The 21,012-nt window shown below is 39.8% G+C and overlaps 1 protein-coding gene across 1 annotated transcript in view; it reads right to left on the bottom strand.

The window, feature by feature from the left end:
• Positions 1–10,102: 10,102 nt before the first annotated feature.
• Positions 10,103–21,012, bottom strand: part of ONECUT1 (one cut homeobox 1) — a 30,342-nt gene continuing 19,432 nt past the window's right edge. The window contains exon 2 of the mRNA XM_073361474.1: positions 10,103–10,395. Coding sequence (XP_073217575.1) covers positions 10,103–10,395 — 293 coding nt within the window. The remainder of the gene's footprint in view (positions 10,396–21,012) is intronic.

Genomic DNA, 21,012 nt, shown 5'->3' with positions numbered 1-21,012 from the left:
GAGTAGGACTGTGAGGAGAGAAACAAGTCCACAATTTATACTTACTGCCACCTGCCCGAGTGGTGACTAATTCTGAGCTGTCCCTTTGTTTGCTTCCCTATACTTCTTGCTATCCTCAAACATGACTGGGGATTGACCATTTAGTGGAAGAAGAATTTGTCTGAATTCACTGAAGCTCTCCTTCTTTCCCTGCAGCTTTCCTGTCCTGGATAGGTTCAGATTGCTCTGCAGTTATTATGTGTGAGTTGCTCATCTCTCTAACTCTACCTTTCCAACCTCTCTGCTCAGGATTGGAGATCACTGTTGGGAACCCTTAATGCCATCTGCTACGGAAATGTACAGGGCTTGGCCTTCCTAATGCCCTAACAACACAGGATCATTCCCACACCGCCTATTTTGTAAGGGTGAAATTCTGCTCCAAGAGCTGCACAGTAGATCTTGACTCAGATATTCATAGCAGCAAAGAGTGGAGAGAAAACAGCTATTTGGTCATTCAGTTCATTACTGAGTTAGTGCAGTATAGCTCCTTACAATATATCTGTTACTATTTCCCTGCACTCACCCATGCATAGAACTCCAGCTAGAACAGAAGTTTTCCCAAAAGGTCTCAGCTGGTGATTAGTGAACCTCTCACAGAAAAAAAGATTGTCGCTATTTTTTTTTGACATTTCTCCAGGTTTCATATTCTTTCTAGAAATATAACATTCTCTGTAGCATGAAGTCAGTTATTAATTATTCCACATGCCCCATGGCCCTCCAATAAACAGTTTGATAAGAGTAATAACATGTGTACTTCAAGGTGTTTTTTCTCCACTTTGAAATTTTTCTGATGTTCTGTTTTTCACTATGGTCTAGATCAAAGGTTCTCAAACTGCAAGGCAGGCTGTCCTGGGTGTGGCGGGGGGCATGAGAAGCTTTAGGGGGAAAAAAACCCCTTACTGTGCACATTTTACCCATAGCAATGAATAACTAGCAAAGACGATTCCTCCAGTCCAGACATATCAGGTTCTCAGCTGGTGATATGCATTTGACTCTAGGTGGCGCTGTGCATTTTGCTGGATCTCTGTCAAGCTTGCATAATATTACACAACGTCATTGCCATCTGCACGTTAATCCGTTTGTTATGATGTGGGATGCACATTTAATTGTGAGCATTTACTACAATCGCAGTTTTGCTTTTGCTCTTATTACAGTGGATCGTTGGCTCAAAAAACCCAAAAGCAAACCTCAAGTGAAAAACAAAGAAGCTGAAACAGATTCAAGTGAATTACCACTGCTGCATAGATTGGTATATATACTTGTGTGGTGGGACTGAGTGGACATAAAGTACTTTGTGTAGACACAGAGAAGGTGGGCATGATCAAATAAGTTTGAGAATCATTGGTCTAGCTTGTGCCCAGCATTGTGCACCATTGTAGGGACATAAGGGGTTCAGGGGCATTAACCCTCCTTTCTCCTCTGTGAAGGCTACCCAGATCTGGGTCCGGCAGCATGGGGTAATCCCCAAACTGGAGTGGGCAGGAAACTGGTGGGGCTTTGGCTCCAACCCCTGCAGTGTGCAGGCAGCAGAGGTGAAATGGTGCAGGGGGACAGGAGGTAATTATTTGCTGCTAGTCTAGGCCAATAACCTCCCCAACATGAATCCAGAGTGGAGAAGATAGGGAACTATGTCTCCTTGAGCCACAGTTTCTTCCCTGGGATGTTCCCGAGGTGACAACAATATGTTGCCCCTTTCTGTGAGCTGTGTCTTTCTGGCATGTACTATCCTGTGAATGATCTAACAACTACTGCACGTGAAACACCCCATTCCTCTCCCAAAGCAAACGTAAGGATTAGATTAGTATGTTGTGATTGTAGATGGAAAAACAAAAGAAGGCAAGAAATGTCTAAATTTAAAGTGCTGGAAAATCCAACCTTTTATTTACTACACTTTTGTGACTACATAAACGCTGAAACATTTTAACACTGAAAAGCATGATGACATCATCACTTGCTTTTTTTTTTCTTTTCTTTTTTTTTTTTGCTTAGCAAACACAGCAGATGATATTGCACGGCATCAAGTGAGAACAGTAGCAAAGCTTAAAAAAAGTAACTTAAAGAAATCTTAACGCAGTACAGGAGATACCCATAAACAAACCAGAATAATGCCTAGTGCATTACACTTGTCGCTATACACAAAATACAGAAGAAGAAGCGCTTGACTAAGAGAGAGAGATTGAGGAAATATTAGCAATCAGCTGTAATTAGGTACAATAATCACTTAGTATGAAATGCAGATGCAACGCATAAACTACTACTGTTTTCTAATTGGCAAACCAAAAATGACAGCAAAGTCGTCTTTTTATCAAAATCTTCTCTTAAGTTTTCTTTTTTTTTTCTTTTTTTTTTTTTCATTGCTATGGAAGAACTCCCTCTCGCTCTTGGAAGATTTCCTACCTCTACTGATCTTATACCTGATGATTGTCTTTGGCGCCCTTTTTACATTATGAACAATCAAGCTAACTTGAACATGGAAACTGACTTGCACTGAAAAAAATAGTAAAGGTCAAAGGTGTATTCAGAATGGAAAAACAGAGAAAGGAAGGGAAGAGGTTAATTAAAAAAAACTCCATCATTTGGGAGCATCTAGGTGAATGAAGATTGTTTAGCTTGGACTGGACAGTAGACACAAGGGTTATGAAGACAACTACTGAAGCAAGTAAAAGACAATGGTTTAAACTTTATTTTCTTTTAATACTGTTGTTTGGGTCATACTGCAAAACTAAAATGATTCCACAATGATTATGCAATAAATGCAGAACATACCAAGAAAAATCAAAATACTAAACAGAAAACATTTTCTAAATACAGTTCCATCCAGTGTTTAATAGCTACTGTTGGATTAATAGACTACTATGTTGTCTCCTCCCCCATGTGAAACATAACTCATTGCACGGCATTAGTTTATGTATTAAAAGCAGACAATTATCCAAAGCTTACCAATAGACCATTTAATGATCCTGCATTTCAGAGCATCTTTATTGCCCCATTTCAATACTTGAAGTATAAAAATTTATCTAAGAAAGTGTAACTTTTGACCAAAAGCCCAAACCCTCCCATGTCCTTCCCTCTCTGAACCCTTCAACTATCCCCGAAAACAAAAACAGTGTACACCTTGAGCTTAACTATTGTGCATGAAAAAAAAATATTTACACCCATCACAAATCATGTTGGTACATGGCATTTAGTTGAAATAGAATCTATCACTCAGGCAAAATAAAATACAGGTAAATGGCATCGTATTTTCTGTGCCATGATGCCACCATCAGCTTTGCAGAATTATCATTGTCATTTCTTTTTTTCTCTCAATTAAAACTGATTTTGTTCTCTAAAGATGTACAAAGTGATGCCAGGCGTAGGGGAAGTACAGAATACAGTACATGTTTCCAGTTGTAAGGGTGTGGGGGAAATACATTTCTATTCTGTTTTGTTTCAGCTGGGTGACCAAATAGATAGCCATGGATTGAATTCACCTTGGGCAAAGCCTATCCACCCCTTAAGTCTCATTTAGTGACTGGATCAGCCTTATGCTGCGTGTCTGCAGGGGGACGACTTTCTCTTCAAATGTTGAATGTCCTGATCTGGCAAAGCACTTAGATCCAGATCTACAAAGGTATTTAGGCTCCTAACTTCCATTGTTTAGGACCCTAAATACCTTTGAGGGCCTTGGCTATAAGCCTCAAGTTTGAAAAGCATTGAATCACCTACTTAAGTTCTTCCCTCTTAGGAAAGCTCTTAAACCTGTGTTTAAGTGCTCTCCTGAAGCCAGCCCTTGAGCACATGCTTAACTTTAAGAGTGGGGGTAGTCCCATTGCGTTTAATGGGGCTAAATTTGTGTTCAAAGCACAAGGGCTTGCCTGGATTAGAGCCTACATATTTATTCTGCCAATTTTCTTGAGGATTGGGGGCTAAGAAAAATTCATGCCCCATGAAAATATTTCCCTGCTTGATGGACTCTGAGAAACTGTCCTGTTCTGCTCCTAAATGCACACCCAATAACAGTGTCTGGCAGACCAGCTGCTCTTAACAGTGGCTTCTCAGAGATCCATTTTGCCCAGCTGAATTCAGTGAAACTTTTCCCATTGACCTCAATGGCAGCAAGAGCCAGCCCTCGGTATATCACCACATCAATGTATTTATTATGTTTGCAGCACCCTCCCCCGGTCCTAGCTGAAGCAGTTTTGGTGGGGGAGGGAGAGGAGGAAAGCTTGGTAAAGACTGTATCATGTACTGAAGAGCATTTCCAAATTCAAGTTAGCTTTTCTCCAAAGTTTTACGACCTCTACTTGCTATACCCGTGTGAATGGCAAATCGAACCAAAAACAAATCAAAGTCTCTCACAAATGCCAGTGCTTTTAAACATTAAACAACGTTTAAGTTCTTTGGATATGCAGGTCTTACCCACAAAATAACCTTCCTAGAAAAAGACAAATAAATTAAAGGAAAAAAACACACTAACATTGCCTTTCTGCTTTCTAAGCGACAAAAGTACTACTTTGAAACACTCATTTTGGCATGTACAAGTTTTGTTTGTTTGTTTTCTGGGAGGTGGGGGACCTGGCAGTGTTTGTAACACATTGAAGTGCATGCTAAGACAAGTCTGAAGATACACCCTGCAGTCAAGAGAAGCACTCTCCTTCAGTTTATCTCAGCATCAGGAACAAAAAGATTGTAACACAAAGCTTTGGCCATTTTTGAATCTACTATATACAATTTTTTTCACTACGTAGTCATAAATTAAAGCAGTGATTAAATAAACATATACAAAATGTAATTAAATTAAAAATCACAGCACATTATAGAGAAAAAATAGGAACCCATTTATCACAGCAGAGAATATTTTTTTACCCTGTAAAAAGAACATTGACTAGCAAACACAAAAAGCTTCCTAATTTAAACAAAAAGAATCAAAGCCATATATATATATATATATATATTTTCTCCCTTTTTTGCATTCTTTGCAAACAACAATCTTTACCCAACCTTTGAAATATTTCCAGGAATAAGATCTTCCTTGAGTATAACAGAGCAGTTCTGCCAAAAGAAATGAAGGGAAAGAAAGAAAGAAACCCAAACAATAATAATAATAATTAATAATAAAAATACAAACAAAACAACCTCTACAAAATAAATAAGTTATAAAACTTTTTTTAAGTAACCTTAACAATTATCAAACTAGTAAGTTCTGCCTTATCACATAAACTCTCTATACAACATAACCCTAACGATTTATTACTATGAGGTATTTGGAGAAATTGGTAAAAGCAATGCACGGCCTGTCTGGGTGGAGGGACTCAAGCTGCTTTCAAGGGGAAAGAAGAAGGAACCTTTGGTTTGTCAGCAAGAAAGTGGAAAAAAACATTTTCCTTTGGTATCAAAGAAAGTTTCATTGCATGGTTGCACGGCAAAAAGCACCACGGTGAAGAATTATTCCTTTTTTTTTTCATTAGTGGCCTTTCTAACAGGCTGAGGTATTCAAAGAGTATAAGGTGAGAGATAAAGAGGTCAACAGCGGTTTAACACTTTGGTTCAAGCAAGGCACTCGTCCTATGAGTTTACAAAGTTTGCAACATGTTTGCCTAGAGCTTTATTATTATTATCATCATCATTATCATCAGTATAGCAGTTGTAGTAAGAGTAGTATTCATAAGATTATTATTATTAAGAATGCAGACAAGTTTACACACGGAGTGAAGGTTGAGGAAGGGGGATGGTGGAGGGTATTTAAGAAGGAGAATGAGTTCCCTTTACAGACCGAGGCCGTGCATGAAAAATCTTTGGTATTCTTTGGTATCATCAATGTGATTAAAATCACCAATGGAAATCGAGTGAGGTAGCGTCTTTGGTTCACACTATAAATAGTAGATCTTTACACACTTTTTTTTTAAACACATGGAAGTAGCTATTCCTTACCTTTTGCTTCTTTGTCTTTAGGAAATAGTTACCAAATGTATTGTAAAGCTAACCACACCACAATAATAAACCAGAAGGCCAAGCAAAGTCTCAAAATTAGCCTCTGGGCCTTTGAATGCACCCTAAACACAGCTAGATAGGAAAAGGATAAGTGCTTTCTCTTTGTTTGCTAAATGCATAGTTTTCATCCTTATGTACAAAGAAGGAGGAAGAGGAGGAGGATAGGAGAAAGAGAAAGAGGAGGAAGTACAACCTTTCCTGGGAAAAAATATCTTTTTTACAACTGGGGCAAGGAGAAGTGTCCTAGGACTCTTTGGTATAACAAGGTCAGCCATGTTTTTTTGCCCTCCAAGGACAGGTAGTCCCCTTTGGGCAGAATGTTGGAGCCTGATTCTGAAGTCCTTCTAAAGGCCTGACCCTGCTCACAATAAGCCAAACTGTGAACCTCCTGAACACTGAGTAGCACATAACTCCAGGAGCAATCCCAATGAATTCAACAGACTACTCATGGAGCAAGATTCCACTCACCATGGGTAAGCATTGTGAAATCTGGTGCATTGAAGTCAACTGGAATTTTGCCATTGACTTCAAAATGAGCAGGACTGAGCTGCTAGGCAACAACCCCCATTGTAGGTGTTTTCATTTTACTTTTGCTTTTACCCTGAGCAAGGACAGTGGGATGAGGCCCTTAGACAGCAATATGGGAGCCAAAAAGTAGCAGTATTGTTTTTTTCTGGAAATCTGATAATGCAGTTTATGATGTGGATGGATTAAAACTTTCAACCTCTTTGGCACCCCCCCTCTTGGGTCATTATGGTAAGCTTTGATGCACTTCATGAACTGAGTGCACATTCCTAACCCGCAATAGCTGTTTAACTGAACTTTGACTGAAGCCCAATTTCTTGATGTTTCCAAACTTTTTCCACTTCGCTTCCTTTCAGAACTGTTTCGTGTCACTCTTAGGTCCTGAGCCAGTGGCTCAGTGGTAATTTTTTAGTCTAATACTAACTTCCATTCTTCCAGGAAATCTTTGGGTGAAATCTTGACCCCACTGAAGTCAGTAGCAAGACTCCCATTGACTTCAATGGGGCCAGGCTTTTATTCTTAATGTAGAAGTTTAAGTGCAACTTTGGGGGAAAAAATCACCTTCATGGATGACCATTACTAAAGACAAGAAATAATAAGAATCTGATGCACCAAATGATCTACTGTCTATGCTTCAGTCAGTGCAATGGAGCAGTATCCTGAGGGATAAAATAACTTTATAATCAGGATGAAGGTTTCCATATTTATTTTGCTTCATATTTAGAAATCAACTAAAGAGAAGTGTGTGTTCTCCGTATATTCAAAATGTGATTAGCATATTGCTTACAGGAAGGGTGACTTCGTTCTTAATGGCTTATAAAAAACAAAAGGTTAAAGCATACTTAAACAGATGTAAGAAAACCACTTTTAGGCTTTAACTTGTGCATCAATTTGTGTGTGTGTGTACATACATAGCAAGAGATCCTGAAATTGCATATTGGGTGCAAATTCAATGCTGGTATGAAAGTTATCTTTGGTTTCAGCAAATAGTCTCAAGACACATTACAATGGAAATACTAAAAATGTGGTAATGTACTTTGAATTTCCCTGCATTTTTAAATTCTCAAGTTTTAAATAAATAAGGCTCTCTTTCTAAACTTATAAGTAAGTTACAAAGCAGTGTTTTCCTGGAGAAAGCAAAACAGTTAATTATGGTTGTCCTCTTCAATATTACATTAATGAGACTGCATTTATAAGATCCCTTAAATGTGAGGTTATGTCTTCCTATTAACTTTTCCACTTCAATTATGTCTAGTTGGGAACAGAGCTTTTTAAAACGAATCATGCTAGAATTTAAGGTAAACTAGAGATTCTAATATTCATGGATCACATTTCATTAGGCAAGTGTATTGTCAGTTTTTTAAAATGAGTTTAACATAGGAAAAATTTTGAGAAATATTTAGTGACAAACATCCTGTTCTCATTTAACATTGTTTTAATAAGGAGATATTTCAGTTGCGTTTTAAAATACCTATTTGTAATTATAACTGGATAGCCTGAAACTTGACCAAACATTGTTAACTTGGGAAATAGATGGTGCTGCAAAGTTGCTTAATTTCTTAGTCTTTAGCATTTTAATTGGACTTTATCATGAGAAAATAGAACCTGCGATGATGACATATGTTGGATTTTAGTTTACCTTTTTTTTTTTAAGCTACAGGTATAAGAAAGATTACAGATTTCTTATCCTAGCAATGGGACATATACCTGCATATCTGCTCACTGTAAAATGTGGTATGCTTAGGAGATTTGAAACAGTAATTTGAAATACCAGTTAGAGATCTAACAGGCACATGTAAAATCTTTTCCCCTCTACACTAGAATTTTATAAGCAGATGTTGCACTGTTTTCTTTTTGATTTTATCACAATAAGAATGGAACAATTTCATTTCTCTGAAAGTTCTGTTAGCAACAGAGCACTTAAAGCTTTTCAACTACAAATTGTAAACTATTTCATGCATTTTCCTGGTTAACAGACGTGCAAGAAAGAATGTACTGGAATAAAAACTTAGCTTAGTAAGCAGGTACAAACCCACAAAACAAAGGGCCATATCCCACTCGTATAGAGCTCCATAAAAGTTTTGCTATTGACTTCGAGATGTGCCCCCCCCCCCAAAAAGCACTACCGTAATCTTCTTGGAGCTGCTCCCACTGAAGTCAACAGGAGTTTTGCCATAATCTTCAATGGAAAAATAATTTGGGCCCAAAAGCACATTCCTCCATATGTTTCCTTCTACTCCTTTTCTCATCAATGGCCTTTTTATCCATAGATTTCAATGTCAATGGGGCAGAATTGGACACTGTAAATTTATTCATATTTTTAATTTTTGTGTACAAAATGAATTAAATAGAATGGAATATAATGTTTGGAATCTAGATGATATTGCTTGCTGGGAGATGTATATAAAATACATTGATAGGGAAAGATGGTCTTTTGACACCCTTCAAGCAGATGAGCTTTCAGCACTGTCAGCCAGGGACAGTGTAATAAAAGTATGCATACATGGCAAATATCATATCAGCCATACACACAGCTGTAAAGACACATCCTGCTCCTATTGAAGCCAATGGCAAAACTCTCACTGACTTCAGTGGAAGCAGGATCCCATTATTAGCATCTGTGCTCTGACACTGTGACATTAGCTGCTATTCCTAAAATGACATTCTTTCTTGCCAGTCATGGAAACAAATATTAAAGTGGTTTAATAATTGCAAATAACAGTCTTGATTACAGGTTTTATGTGTTATACAGTTAGATTAGTTTATACCTATAACTCTACATAGTATTTTGTGTAAAAATAGCTTTGGAATATTAAAATCATTGCAATAAAATACCTGCAATATAATATTAAATGTATTCTTTGGTAGCTAGTCGATTTTTTTTAATGGATGGAATATTGTTTCACTTTTTTTTAAAAATCTGAACATTCCTTAACAAACAAAGAGAATGCACTGGTTTAGGTATCATTCAAAATTTCTTTGCCTAGTTTGAACTTGTTTCCAGATGTTGCACTAGCAAAGTTCAAACGATAAAACAGCAAAAATCCCACTACCGTTCAATGAATTCAGACGACTCCATGCTATGTTGGTCATGCTCTGGCACAACCCTTTCTGAAGACGAGCCCTGACTAAGTCCCTAACCACTGGTGTGTACACAGTACGGATACACCATACACCATCATGGCAATATCTGTGGAAATGAAGAGCCATATCTGAAAAGATGTCCATTCAATGACAAGAAATCACTATGCTCCAAACCACTAAACAAGCCAAATACGGTGAAAATGATCATGGATGAAGGTGTAAGACCAGTGGTTTCTTTCGTTTCTCTCTGTTTTTTGTTTTGTTTCTTTTCTTTTTCTTGCAAGTCGTCGTCCTATTCAAGTGTGTATCTCAGAACAAAGTCAAAATGCAGGTGAAATAAGTCTTTGGTTTCTTTGGACTTATAAATAACTTTTTTTTTCAAATAGTTCTAAGTATAAACCTGCTGTCTTGAGGTCCTGGTCTTTATTTATTTATTTATTTTTAAAGCTTTTCCCCCGAGGTTCAGTTCGTGGTTACTCCTTCATGCTTTGGTACAAGTGCTTGATGAAGATGATGAATTGCCTGAATTGGAGCTGCCCTCGTCTTGCCACTTATCCAGACTCCTCCTCCGTGCATTCATGAAAAAGTTGCTGACGGTGCTCAGCTCCAACCCCAGCTGCTGGGAAATGGTGATTTGTAATTCTTTGGATGGACGCTTATTCTCCTTGAATATTGCATGTAGAGTTCGACGCTGGACATCCGTGAAGACCAACCGAGGCTTTTTGGGTGTATTCCCTCTATCTTTCCCATGTTCTTGTTCTTTCCTCTTGCATGCTGCAATAAACCACAGAAGAATGTTAGCGTTCGGACTGAGAAAGCATCAGAGAAGATGTTGCTAATGCCAGTAAACACGAAAGTTGGAAATAACATTCATTTCATCTTAGATCTTCCAAATTTAGGGATGATGTCTACGTTTGGGTATGTCAGCCCCTCTTGGACCTACCTATATTCACTTATAAGTGAGTTTGTGTTGGTGTAATTTACACCCTGAACAGCGGGTTGACAATACAGGAAGGCATAAGATAGAGGAAGGTATGGCATTCTTTCATGAATTTGTACATTCTTACATCCACCCACTAGTTGATTTTTTTCACAACTCATTTCACTCATCTCTTATGGCCCTTTGGAGTGTAAGTTACATTAGTTTATATTCCCAAAGACTCCCTTACGCTCAGACTCAGTGGACCCAATTAAAAGATGATATGTACGGTTTGGAGTGAGGTGTAGCTTGCAGGTTGGTCAGTGGATGTGAGTCCAAGTAAGTCTCAGGAAGTCAGAGTCTAATTAAGTTTAAGGGACTTTTGAGGGAGTCCAAGTTGGTGTGCCATACATACTGAGGGATTTTATATTACACTAGTTTAGTCTCCTTTAGGTTCATCTCTGACCATAGAGTCCCCCTCCAAGTGGGGAAGGGTGTGGCCCTGAGGAAGTCACATCTAGGGGTAGTCCCCAGCTGTGTGGGTCCAGAGTCATGATGCCAGGTGTTAAGGAAAAGTTAGCACATGTGACTCCATTTTGGTTTGAGGCCCACCATTGTCTAAAAGCAAGCACATCATGCACCAGGAGGAGTGTTCCTTAGATACTGCATTCTTGTGAAAATCCTCCTCCTTGTCTCCAGCCTGCCTTGACTCTCGGTATTTGTTCTTTGTCTGTCTCTAACTCCCTATCTTCTGGCCTTTGATGTGAGGTCTCCCATCCTGATAATAAAAGTTACTGATGCATCACTTTAGGACCATGCTGTGTAATTAACATACCAGTTTACCACGAGGAATGCACCAAGCAGGGATAGGTGGTAGATAAGAAAAGGGTTTGTTTATTGGCTAAGGTTTCCGATGCACGAGAGCAACATGCTTTTCTAAAAGGTATATAACCTTTGTATAATCTGTATTTGGGGTCTCCTCCTGGCTAGCAGGGGGGCACCACACTCGAGCGTAATAAACTTGGTGTTTTTTGGGAACTCTGCAGTTGTGGACTTTGTTTATGTGCCTCAGCCTAGATTCGAACTGTGCGTGACCTATCAGGTATAATTCGTAGCATTTGTGTGCGTGTCCTACCAGGTATAATTTGCAGCAGTTGTGTGCGTGTCCTACCAGGTATAATTCGTAACACAGGGAGCTGAGAGGAGGCTGCTGGAGTACGGAACCAGCACAGAGGCACCTCACAGTTGCCTGGCATCCCACAGACCTCTAGGGCTTCATGATGTGTGAGGGTGGCTTCTCCATTCCATGGAGCAAACCTCATTCCCCTGGCAGGACCATAAGAAAGAAACACCAAGAGGAAACCCCCCCATACGCTTGACTTCTCCCAGGGAAGGGGTAACCTGGCCTTTTATTCCCCAATAATGTTCTGCGAGGGTCACAGATATGCTTGTAACCATGTTGACCCAGACTTACTGTCCTCTTTTATTTTCATGTATAGAGAAAACATCTGAGGAGGGAGAGGCACCTCTATAATTGTTTGTTAAAATGCTACAGTTGAGGCATTTAACCTTTGATAATGCCCAATAATGCTGGCTATATAACTATGTATCATCCCTGTAAGATGAAGTGGAAATTTACTGATTTTTCAAGTCAAACTTTTCCACATTTTTTAATCTTTCTTTTTTTTGTTGTTGTCAATCCATTTTCTATAGCATCTTTTAATTGGCAGAGGAACAAGGAACTGAGAGGGAACAGGGTTGTATTACACTCTTGAAGGCCAGATAATTAGATATTTTGAACAAAATAAACTACACTGTGACACCCAGAACAGTGACACAGTAAATCTTGGTTACAACATTTCCATTTAATTCCATCTTTCTTTCCATTCTTGTTTTTTGGTGTTGTTTTATTCTGTATATTTGAAGTGAATATAGCACTTGTGAAAGTGCTGTATTGAAAGACCTGGAGATTATACATTGGACAGAGACAGAAGGAGCGGTGGGAATGCAAGCTTCCCTTTCATTCCCCAGCAATTATGCCTCATTGCTGACCTGAATGGACCACCTCTAGAGATAAAATTAAAGTTCCTCCTCCATGCCCATTCAGTCCTCATTTCTGACGAGCTCAGTGCCAACCGTACTTGTAGTGTCCTAGTATGGCTACCCATTCCCTTAGTATTGGATCGAGGGGATCAAATTATTCCACAAAGGTCCCCAGATATCTCATGTATTGTCACTCACAGCAACCTGTGCATGAGGCAGGGGATAAGGGCATTTCAGTTCTCTCAGCAGCGAAGTTTCTGAAGAAGTTACTTGTCAATATTTATTCCAGTGACAGCATTTTTGCTCGGTTATGACACACTCGTCAAATGGACAGAGATTCAAAATTTTTTATAGTTGGTTTGAACTAAAGAGCCATTTAAAATTCAAACTCCCTGTCCTCTATGATAATATGCCATTAATATCTCAGATCTTGTGTTTTTCATGCAAGCAAACCCTCAGTGACGTTATGCTTTGTATATCAATTAATTAATTCTCGGACAAAAGCTGGAGTTCAAGTTGAGAATATATATTGGTAACCTAAGAGTTTGAATACCCTTGCAAGAATGTTGTATTATCTATTAACAAATGATAAAAAGTAAAGATATTCACAGTAAAGAATAAACTTTAACAAAACCTCAAATCTTTGAAAGTATGGAATTTCACAGTAAAGGCATCCAAAGAACCTAAACTGCTGCTGTAAAGACCCCAGCATCTATCCTTACCTTTGCCCTGGTAGTGATGCCCCGAGGGGAGTCAGGGAAACAAACTTTGAAAGAAAATTAAAAACAATTTCATTTCCTCAGAATGCCCCCCTCTTTAATCTGTCAATGGTTGCACAAATTCTGACCTGTGCACAGACACACTGTGCGATGAAATAATCATTTGTTATAATTTGTCCTGATTGGACAAATAGCATTAGAATCACAGCCAGACAGACACACAGCAGTAAATACAGAGTTGGTCTATCTGCATATATAAACCTCATAATTCTAGGTCAAACAATTATAGGACAGTCCTCCAGAAACATGAAGAATAGTAGAAAATAAACATGCATTGCGAATCTGCCTTGTAAAGCTTGATGTCTTCTTGAGCTCTGTGGCTCCACCCCATACAAGTTAAGATTCCTAAATAATTCCCTAGAAAATGGCCCATGATTTGAAAATACCTTGTTCCTGAGGACCTCAGCATCTGCACAAGGCCTGAGGTTCTCAAAACCTATCGCTGCTGAGAACACAGGGATCCAAAAAGTTTAAGGTACTGGGGAGAAAACATAAAATGTTAAAATAGTGGTTAAAGATCAAATAAACATCTATCACTTTTCAAATTGTCAGAACATTCTTCTCATGCCCCAGTATAGGCAGCATTTCAATCTGTGAACAAATTGGTTACTCTGTTCAAAAGTTATAAGGGATCTTGGAAGCAGAGCTTAGAACTGAATTCAAAGCTCAGCCTTAACTATGGGGCTGCTACCAATGCCTCCAAAATGAACTGTATTTTGTTCAGTTTAACTGAACGTGCCTCTCCTTGGCGCCACACCAATTAAAACAATAAAGTGCCTAATGCTGCAGAATATTATAGATTGAATTAGACTGATCACATACTACACCATCAGACCTACCAACAAAACAATAACCCCATATTTTACCAGCCTCTCCCCTCAGATCAACCTCTATCCAAGTGCCCAGGAGAAATGGTAGGCTTTGCAGAATGACAAGACGATTGAGAAATCCAGAGTGTGATGGATCAGGAAGGGAACATATTCTAGAGCCAAGGACCTCTCATGGAAATCACAGGACAGATACTTCCTAATTTAAGTTGAGAAAACACCATCTCTGGTGCTTCCACTGGTCTTATCAGAGAAGGCAACATCTGTTCAGTTGCAGTCCTCTCAGGAAAGTGGTATAACGTATACCACTATTTCTGTTCTGACATTCTTACTATTTGATCCTGACATTCTTACTATTTGATTAAAGTGTGGTTCTGCTCCAAAAAATAAGCCAGTTAAAATGCTCACAGGCTGGATAATATTTACTGAATGAGCAGCTGTTCGAAATCTTGTTTTATTCCCATTATTCAATGTGTGGCGCCATGCTTTATTTACTGCACACTTTTCAAACCCTCTCTGGATATTAAATTATTAATTACCTCAGGGACTTTTGACTGGAGCTTCTCACTATAGTATCCAAGCACTTCACAGATATTAATTTATTTTCACAACACCCCCGTGAGGTGACGGGGAGGTATTACCCCACTTTTATAGTTGCAGTACTGAGACACACAGACATTAAGGTCAAAAGTGTCCACTAATTTTGGGTGCCCATTTTGAGACATTTAGGACATGATTTTTCAGAGTACTTAGCATTTTTATTGCACTGTATACGTTCAAAGCACAGCTCCCACTGACCTTAGCAGCAGCTGTGAGTGCTCAGCACTTCTGCAAATCAGAACCCAGGGTCTCAATTCAGGTTCCCAGAAAATGAGAAACACATAATTAGAAATCATCTCTGATGAGTTGGATTTAAATGACTTGGCCAGAATCACCTAGGAATTCTGTAGCAGAGGCAGTGATAGACTCCAGTTCTCTAGGGCAGCATTCAGCTGCCTTAACTATGGACTGGGCTTTCTCTTCCTGCAGTTCCCTGCCTCATTCACTGCACAGCTTCCAGCTTCTGCAATAAATGAGGCTGGTGTTCAAGAAATAACAGCCTCCTTCACTACACATCCTTGATTAATCCCCAGACCACAGTCCATCCTGTGCACTGACTGAGGCAGGGGTCTTGTGGAAAAAATAGTATATGATCATGTAATTAAGGACTGTATCATAATGCATATGCACAAGGAGGCCGAATTAAGGTTGCAAGGATAACCTGGTTTCTGACATCTCCTAACTTTTGTGTGCTTGACTTTGCAACATTAATCTTTCTTTAAAATGTAGATTTTTGTGTGTAATTTCCTAGGTTTTTAAAAAAGCTAAATAAAAACACATAAATTGACTGCTGTTGAATTATATTGACTCCTATGTGGTTCAGCATCGGAGTTAGAACCTTTAGATCTATAACACAGACCTCTGCTAGTTGAGCTAACAGAGTAACTGATAGCAGTAGTAGGTTGTCATCCTCTATGTGGACCTGGACTAGTGAAGGATCTGACACACACTTTGCCAGACAGATTTCACAGATATCTGCTGACAGCAGAGGCATGGTGAGACTCAGAAATTTTGGGTGCAATATCTGTTTCTGGAGGGGAACATGCTTTAGAAGGCACAAACTCTTCTGTCCCCCTCCCTGAAGTCTTACCGCTCCTGCCTATGTTCCTTCCAGCCTGACCCTGTGCCAGTCCTGTCTCCCCATCCCACCACAACTACTCATCCCAGAAGGGCCAGATTAACCCATCACAGGGCCCTAGGTAAACGTACACTACGTGGTACTTATTTATTAGTGGCACTTATATTAGATTCTAATATAAGTGCCACTCACTCAAATTTGGTCTGGCCACATCTCTGTCATGACACAGGGGCAACCAGGCCAAACCTGAGTGGCATTGTGACTTTGTGCGTGGCCCTCCTCCCACCACGAATTTTGGCCCTAGGCTTGGGTCTAGTTTGCCAATGCATTAATCTGGCACAGCATCCCCGTTTCCTCTCTGCCCCCAGCTCCTCATCCAGTCGTAGTCTCCCTCCACAAGCGCCTCATCCCACCCTTCCCATTCAGGCTCTTTGCCCAGACAATCCCAATATCTTCTCAGCCTGTCTTGTCTCCCCCCCTGCCCCCCCCGCCACCCCAGCCCCAGATCCTTTCCCCAATCTACTCCCTTTCCCTCCCATCCTTGGTGAAGCTTTCATCCCATTTGCATTTCAGTCAAGCGGATTCGTCCTTTTCCTCTCCACTACCAGGGTGACAGCACTGGGCATCAAGACCATATAAGTGACAGTCTCTCCACTCTCACTGTCCAGTACCCAGCATCATAGTGGCTCACAGATGTCCTGCTCTGCAGGGCCCCTGTAGCCCTGGGATGAAGCATGCTCAGTACAGACGGACTCTCAGAGAATTTAGCTGCCAAACTTTAACAATACTCTACTGAGCATGTGTGAACTATTTTTAGAGTTTTTAAGGTAGTTTTTCACAGGGTTAGCAAAAGGCACATCCCTGCCAGCAGGCCAGCCTCTCTCTACCCCAGCCAAATTTCAAAGACTTGCTACAAAGCATGGGGGTGCTAGAGCTTTTCAATTAAAGGGTTGTAAGAATTTTTTTAGACGGGGATAAAACAACATATTTTCCCCTAATCTAATTCTTGGAATCAGCTGACCCAGCTGTTTTTGCTTCAGCTTTTAAAAAAAATCATACTGAGGCAGCACAGAGAATTTCAGAGAATTTCCTGAATGGTTACAGTTTGGCAAAGTTATAAGCAATTGAAAACAGAATCTTATAATGGGATGTGTCAGCCAACCTTAATAATAGGTGCTGCTACCAGCTCTACCTATAGAATAATTGTCAGAACTGGCAGCTAAATTTTTATGAAAGGGTGCTCTTAATTAATAATGGACACTTGATTTTTAACATGCATTGTAAGCGTAGATATAGCTATATAATATCATCGGTTTATATAGGACCCAATACTAGGACCCTAGCTACAAATATGTCCTCTGAAGCAGCTGAGGAATGGTTAAATCACCATCTAACTCCTCTCCCTTCCCAGAGATGATCTGCCAGCCAAGGAAAGGAAAAGAGAGGGCCAGGGCTAGACACGGATCTACTCCACATGGGGACTGTATATGAATTCTCTAGTCCCCATCCATTCGAACCCAAGCAGTGGGTACTATTCTCATCCTTCCCTTCTGCCCCCACCCCTTGCACACTGGGCTGGTATTCCCAGGACAAGTTATCAGCCCAGCACACAATATATTTACATGGGCAGGTGCAGCGTATGCATTCTATACTGGTGCATAACTCAGTGCTGGGATTTCTAGATGTTTGTATTTCATTTGTGGCATTTTTCTTTAAAATTCAAGAAATTTAATTTTAAAAATAAATGTGTTTTCCAGTTTTGTGCAAAACTGATTATTTTTGGAGATCTCACTACAAAATCACTGGTACCGTAGGCAGCTAACAAGAACTTTGCAGCTTTGACATTAGTGAAGTGAATTCATTCCTGGATCTGTTGATCTTTGGGCATCCTGAAAAACTCATCTCTTTTCTCCAACCTTTGAAGGTGTGGACTGAGATATAGGGGGGTGGTCAGACTGAGAGGGGGATTTTATATTTTTGTTTGGGTGTGTATTGGCTTTAGTCAGGATCAGCTGTATGAGTAGATTTTTGTGGTTTTCATCCTTTATTATAAATATTCTCAGAAGAGCCTTGCACTGTTTAGTCAGGTTGTGATGTTCCCCTCTGGTGTTGTCTGGACTGGTGATCTGCTAGGTCACCCCAATCCTTGACTATGGGAGCCAGCCTTACCCTGCTGTGCTGTGAGAACCCCCACTCCTGGGCTGTTCACGCACAGCCTCTGGCATGTAAGCTGTTCCCAGGTACTTGCAACCGAATGACACTAGCCAATATCTCCGGTCCCACACACAACTCTGGGAACCTCTGTCTTTCAGTGTCCAGTTATGCCCGCTGGATGCTGCAAGCTTATATGAGTTCATCAATTTGACAAAGAAATTGATATGTACCAGGCTTGTTATCCCAAGGGGAGTTTCTGACACGCTTCAAACAAAACACACTGCTTCAGGTAGAATAAACAAACAGATTTATTAACTATAAAGATAGATTTTAAGTGGTTATAAGTCAAAGCATAAGAAGTCAGATTTGGTCAAATGAAATAAAAACTGATCTTAACACTTTCAATGCCCGTACAAACTTAGATGCTTCTCACCACAGGCTGGCTTGTTGCTCTTCAGCCAGTCTCTTGAACCACTAAATCGACCCCTGTAGCATCGATTGCAACAGCCTCAATCTCCCGGTAGTGAAGACAAGCCCTTGTAATTGCAGATACACCAGCTATGTCCCATACCTCCCTAGCCTACCACCAGACACCTCTCGGTGCTGCTGGGGATGGATCTCTCATGTTATTATTAATTATTATTATTATTATTTTTTTATTATTTGTATTACCATAGCATATAGAGACCTAACCAAGATCAGGGCCCCATTGTACTAAGCACTTTACAAACACAGAGTAAGACAGGATCTGTCCCAAAGAGCCTTCACTCTAACTAGACCGAGCAGGCAAAGGGTGAAATAAAAGGGAACATTGTTATCCCCATTTTACAGAATAGGAACTGAGGTACATATAGATTAGATGGCTTGTCCAAGGTCACACACTGAATCTGTAGCAGGGCCAGAAACTGAACCCAGAACTCCTGAGTCCCATTCCAGTGCCTTAATCACCAGGTCTTACTTCTTTCCAGAAGTGCAGGATGAAACCTTAACCCCCCTGACTTCAGTGGAAATATCCTAAATCATAAAACAGTTTTAAAAGGTGGGTGGCCATTTTTTGTCATTACGTTAAAAATTTTTTTCTTCTGTATCTTTTGGTGCAAAAGAACGACTGTACATTTTGTACTGAAAAGAAGTCTCCAATGTTTACTGTAAAAATCTGAACTCTCATTTGGTCTGTGCAATACCTTGTAAATTCTTGGTATAGCTAGAAAACTACAACAGGGTAGTTTCATAAGCTGTACTAACAAAAGTCCTGATACAGCAATGTACTTCAGCTTGTGCTTAACTTTAAGCATGTGAGTAATTCCAACTTTATTCAGCAAAGCACTTACATGCTGATACTTTGTTCTGCTGGTGACATTGCTATGACCTTCTTCTAAAGACAAAAATACATAGGCCTTCTTTTTCAGAAATGCAATGTGCTATGATGGTCCATGTTTGTCAATAATGTGTCTAAACTTTCAAACTGATTGACCTAAAAAGCACAGTAGAGAACAAATGCATTTAGGCCCCCAATTCAGCTAACTTTAAACATGTGTGCTACTCCTGCGTATTCAGACAAGCACATAACTTCACAAATATTTGGTCTTCTTGGTCTCCTAGGGATAGATTCAACTCCCATGGCAGTCAGAGGAAAGACTGTTATTGACTTCCATGGAAAACAGATTGGGTTGAAATTTTCAGAAGTGCTTAACGGACTTAAGAGCCTAAAGACAGGTTTCAGAGTAACAGCCGTGTTAGTCTGTCTTTGCAAAAAGAAAAGGAGTACTTGTGGCACCTTAGAGACTAACCAATTTATTTGAGCATGAGCTTTCGTGAGTAGCTCACGAAAGCTCATGCTCAAATAAATTGGTTAGTCTCTAAGGTGCCACAAGTACTCCTTTTCTTTTTTTAAGAGCCTAAAGTCCATTGAAAGCCACCTAACTGATTTAGACATTTTTGAAAATCGTACCCACTTAGTTTGTAAGCGCTTTGGGGCAGTCACTACTCTTAATTTCTGAGTCTCATACAGCACCAAGAACTCTGCTAGCACTAACAATAAATAACAGTGATAATGAAAAGTAATAATAGGTTTTCCTTAAGACCATTTCTCTGTTCTATAGCCAGTCAATCAATTTTAATAATAAATCGTTGCTCTCAAGTTGCCAAAGCACAAATGTAAGACAGGGGATGAAACAAATACTCCAGAAGGGGAGCCTGTCAAAAGTAGGAGTGGAGGGCAGTTGTTTCCTAGCACGAGTGATGGTAAATGGAATCTTTCACCTGGGTGTCACTGGTTTAACTCCCATTCAGGGTAGTGGGAAAAGGAAGCAGCTGCATCTCTCTCCTCTGGGCCAGAGTCTTTTTCCTTTAAGCAGGCAAAGCTAATCACTGAAGTCAGGGCTTGCTTAAAGACTGATATATTAGGTATATATGATATATGTCCTTTCTGGACATCCGCCAGGCCTTAGTCTCCTGGACAGTTAATCCTGTACCTTTATGAGCACTATTTTTTTTTTAAGTAGCCGAGAATTACACTAGAAATAATTTGGATTCATGTCTTTAACATACACCTACCCAGAAGCAGTTTAAGTTTTTGGGTTGTCTGACTGATACAAACAAGACAGGCACAAAAATGCTTTCAATTTAAAACCACTGGAATGTCGCACTTTCGTAGATGATCACGCTACGATTATATCGCTCTATCACCGTGTTGGCATGTGGAGCATAGCTGGCCATTTCCCCATGTCATCCCATATAAAGAAAGGTGCCTTTTGTTTCTAGCATTGCCTGCAGCTGAGTGATACCCTTGAGCTGCCATTTGAAAGATTCTGAAAAGAGCCTGTTTAAGAAAAAGGCAAAGCAGAATATAGAAAGAGAGTCACTTTGACTCCAACACTTTGTGTGTGTAGCTAGGACAATGCAATATTATCAGCATCACAAGGAGACTTATAAATCCATGGCTGAACTGTGGCCTTTTCTAGTCACTTCCATCTTTCTCTGCCATGAGCA

This window comes from Lepidochelys kempii, chromosome 10 (assembly GCF_965140285.1).
Source record: "Lepidochelys kempii isolate rLepKem1 chromosome 10, rLepKem1.hap1, whole genome shotgun sequence".
In the NCBI taxonomy this organism is placed as follows: Eukaryota; Metazoa; Chordata; order Testudines; family Cheloniidae; genus Lepidochelys; species Lepidochelys kempii.
Note: the sequence above shows the minus strand (reverse complement) of the source record. Positions and strands in the feature narration are given on the sequence as shown.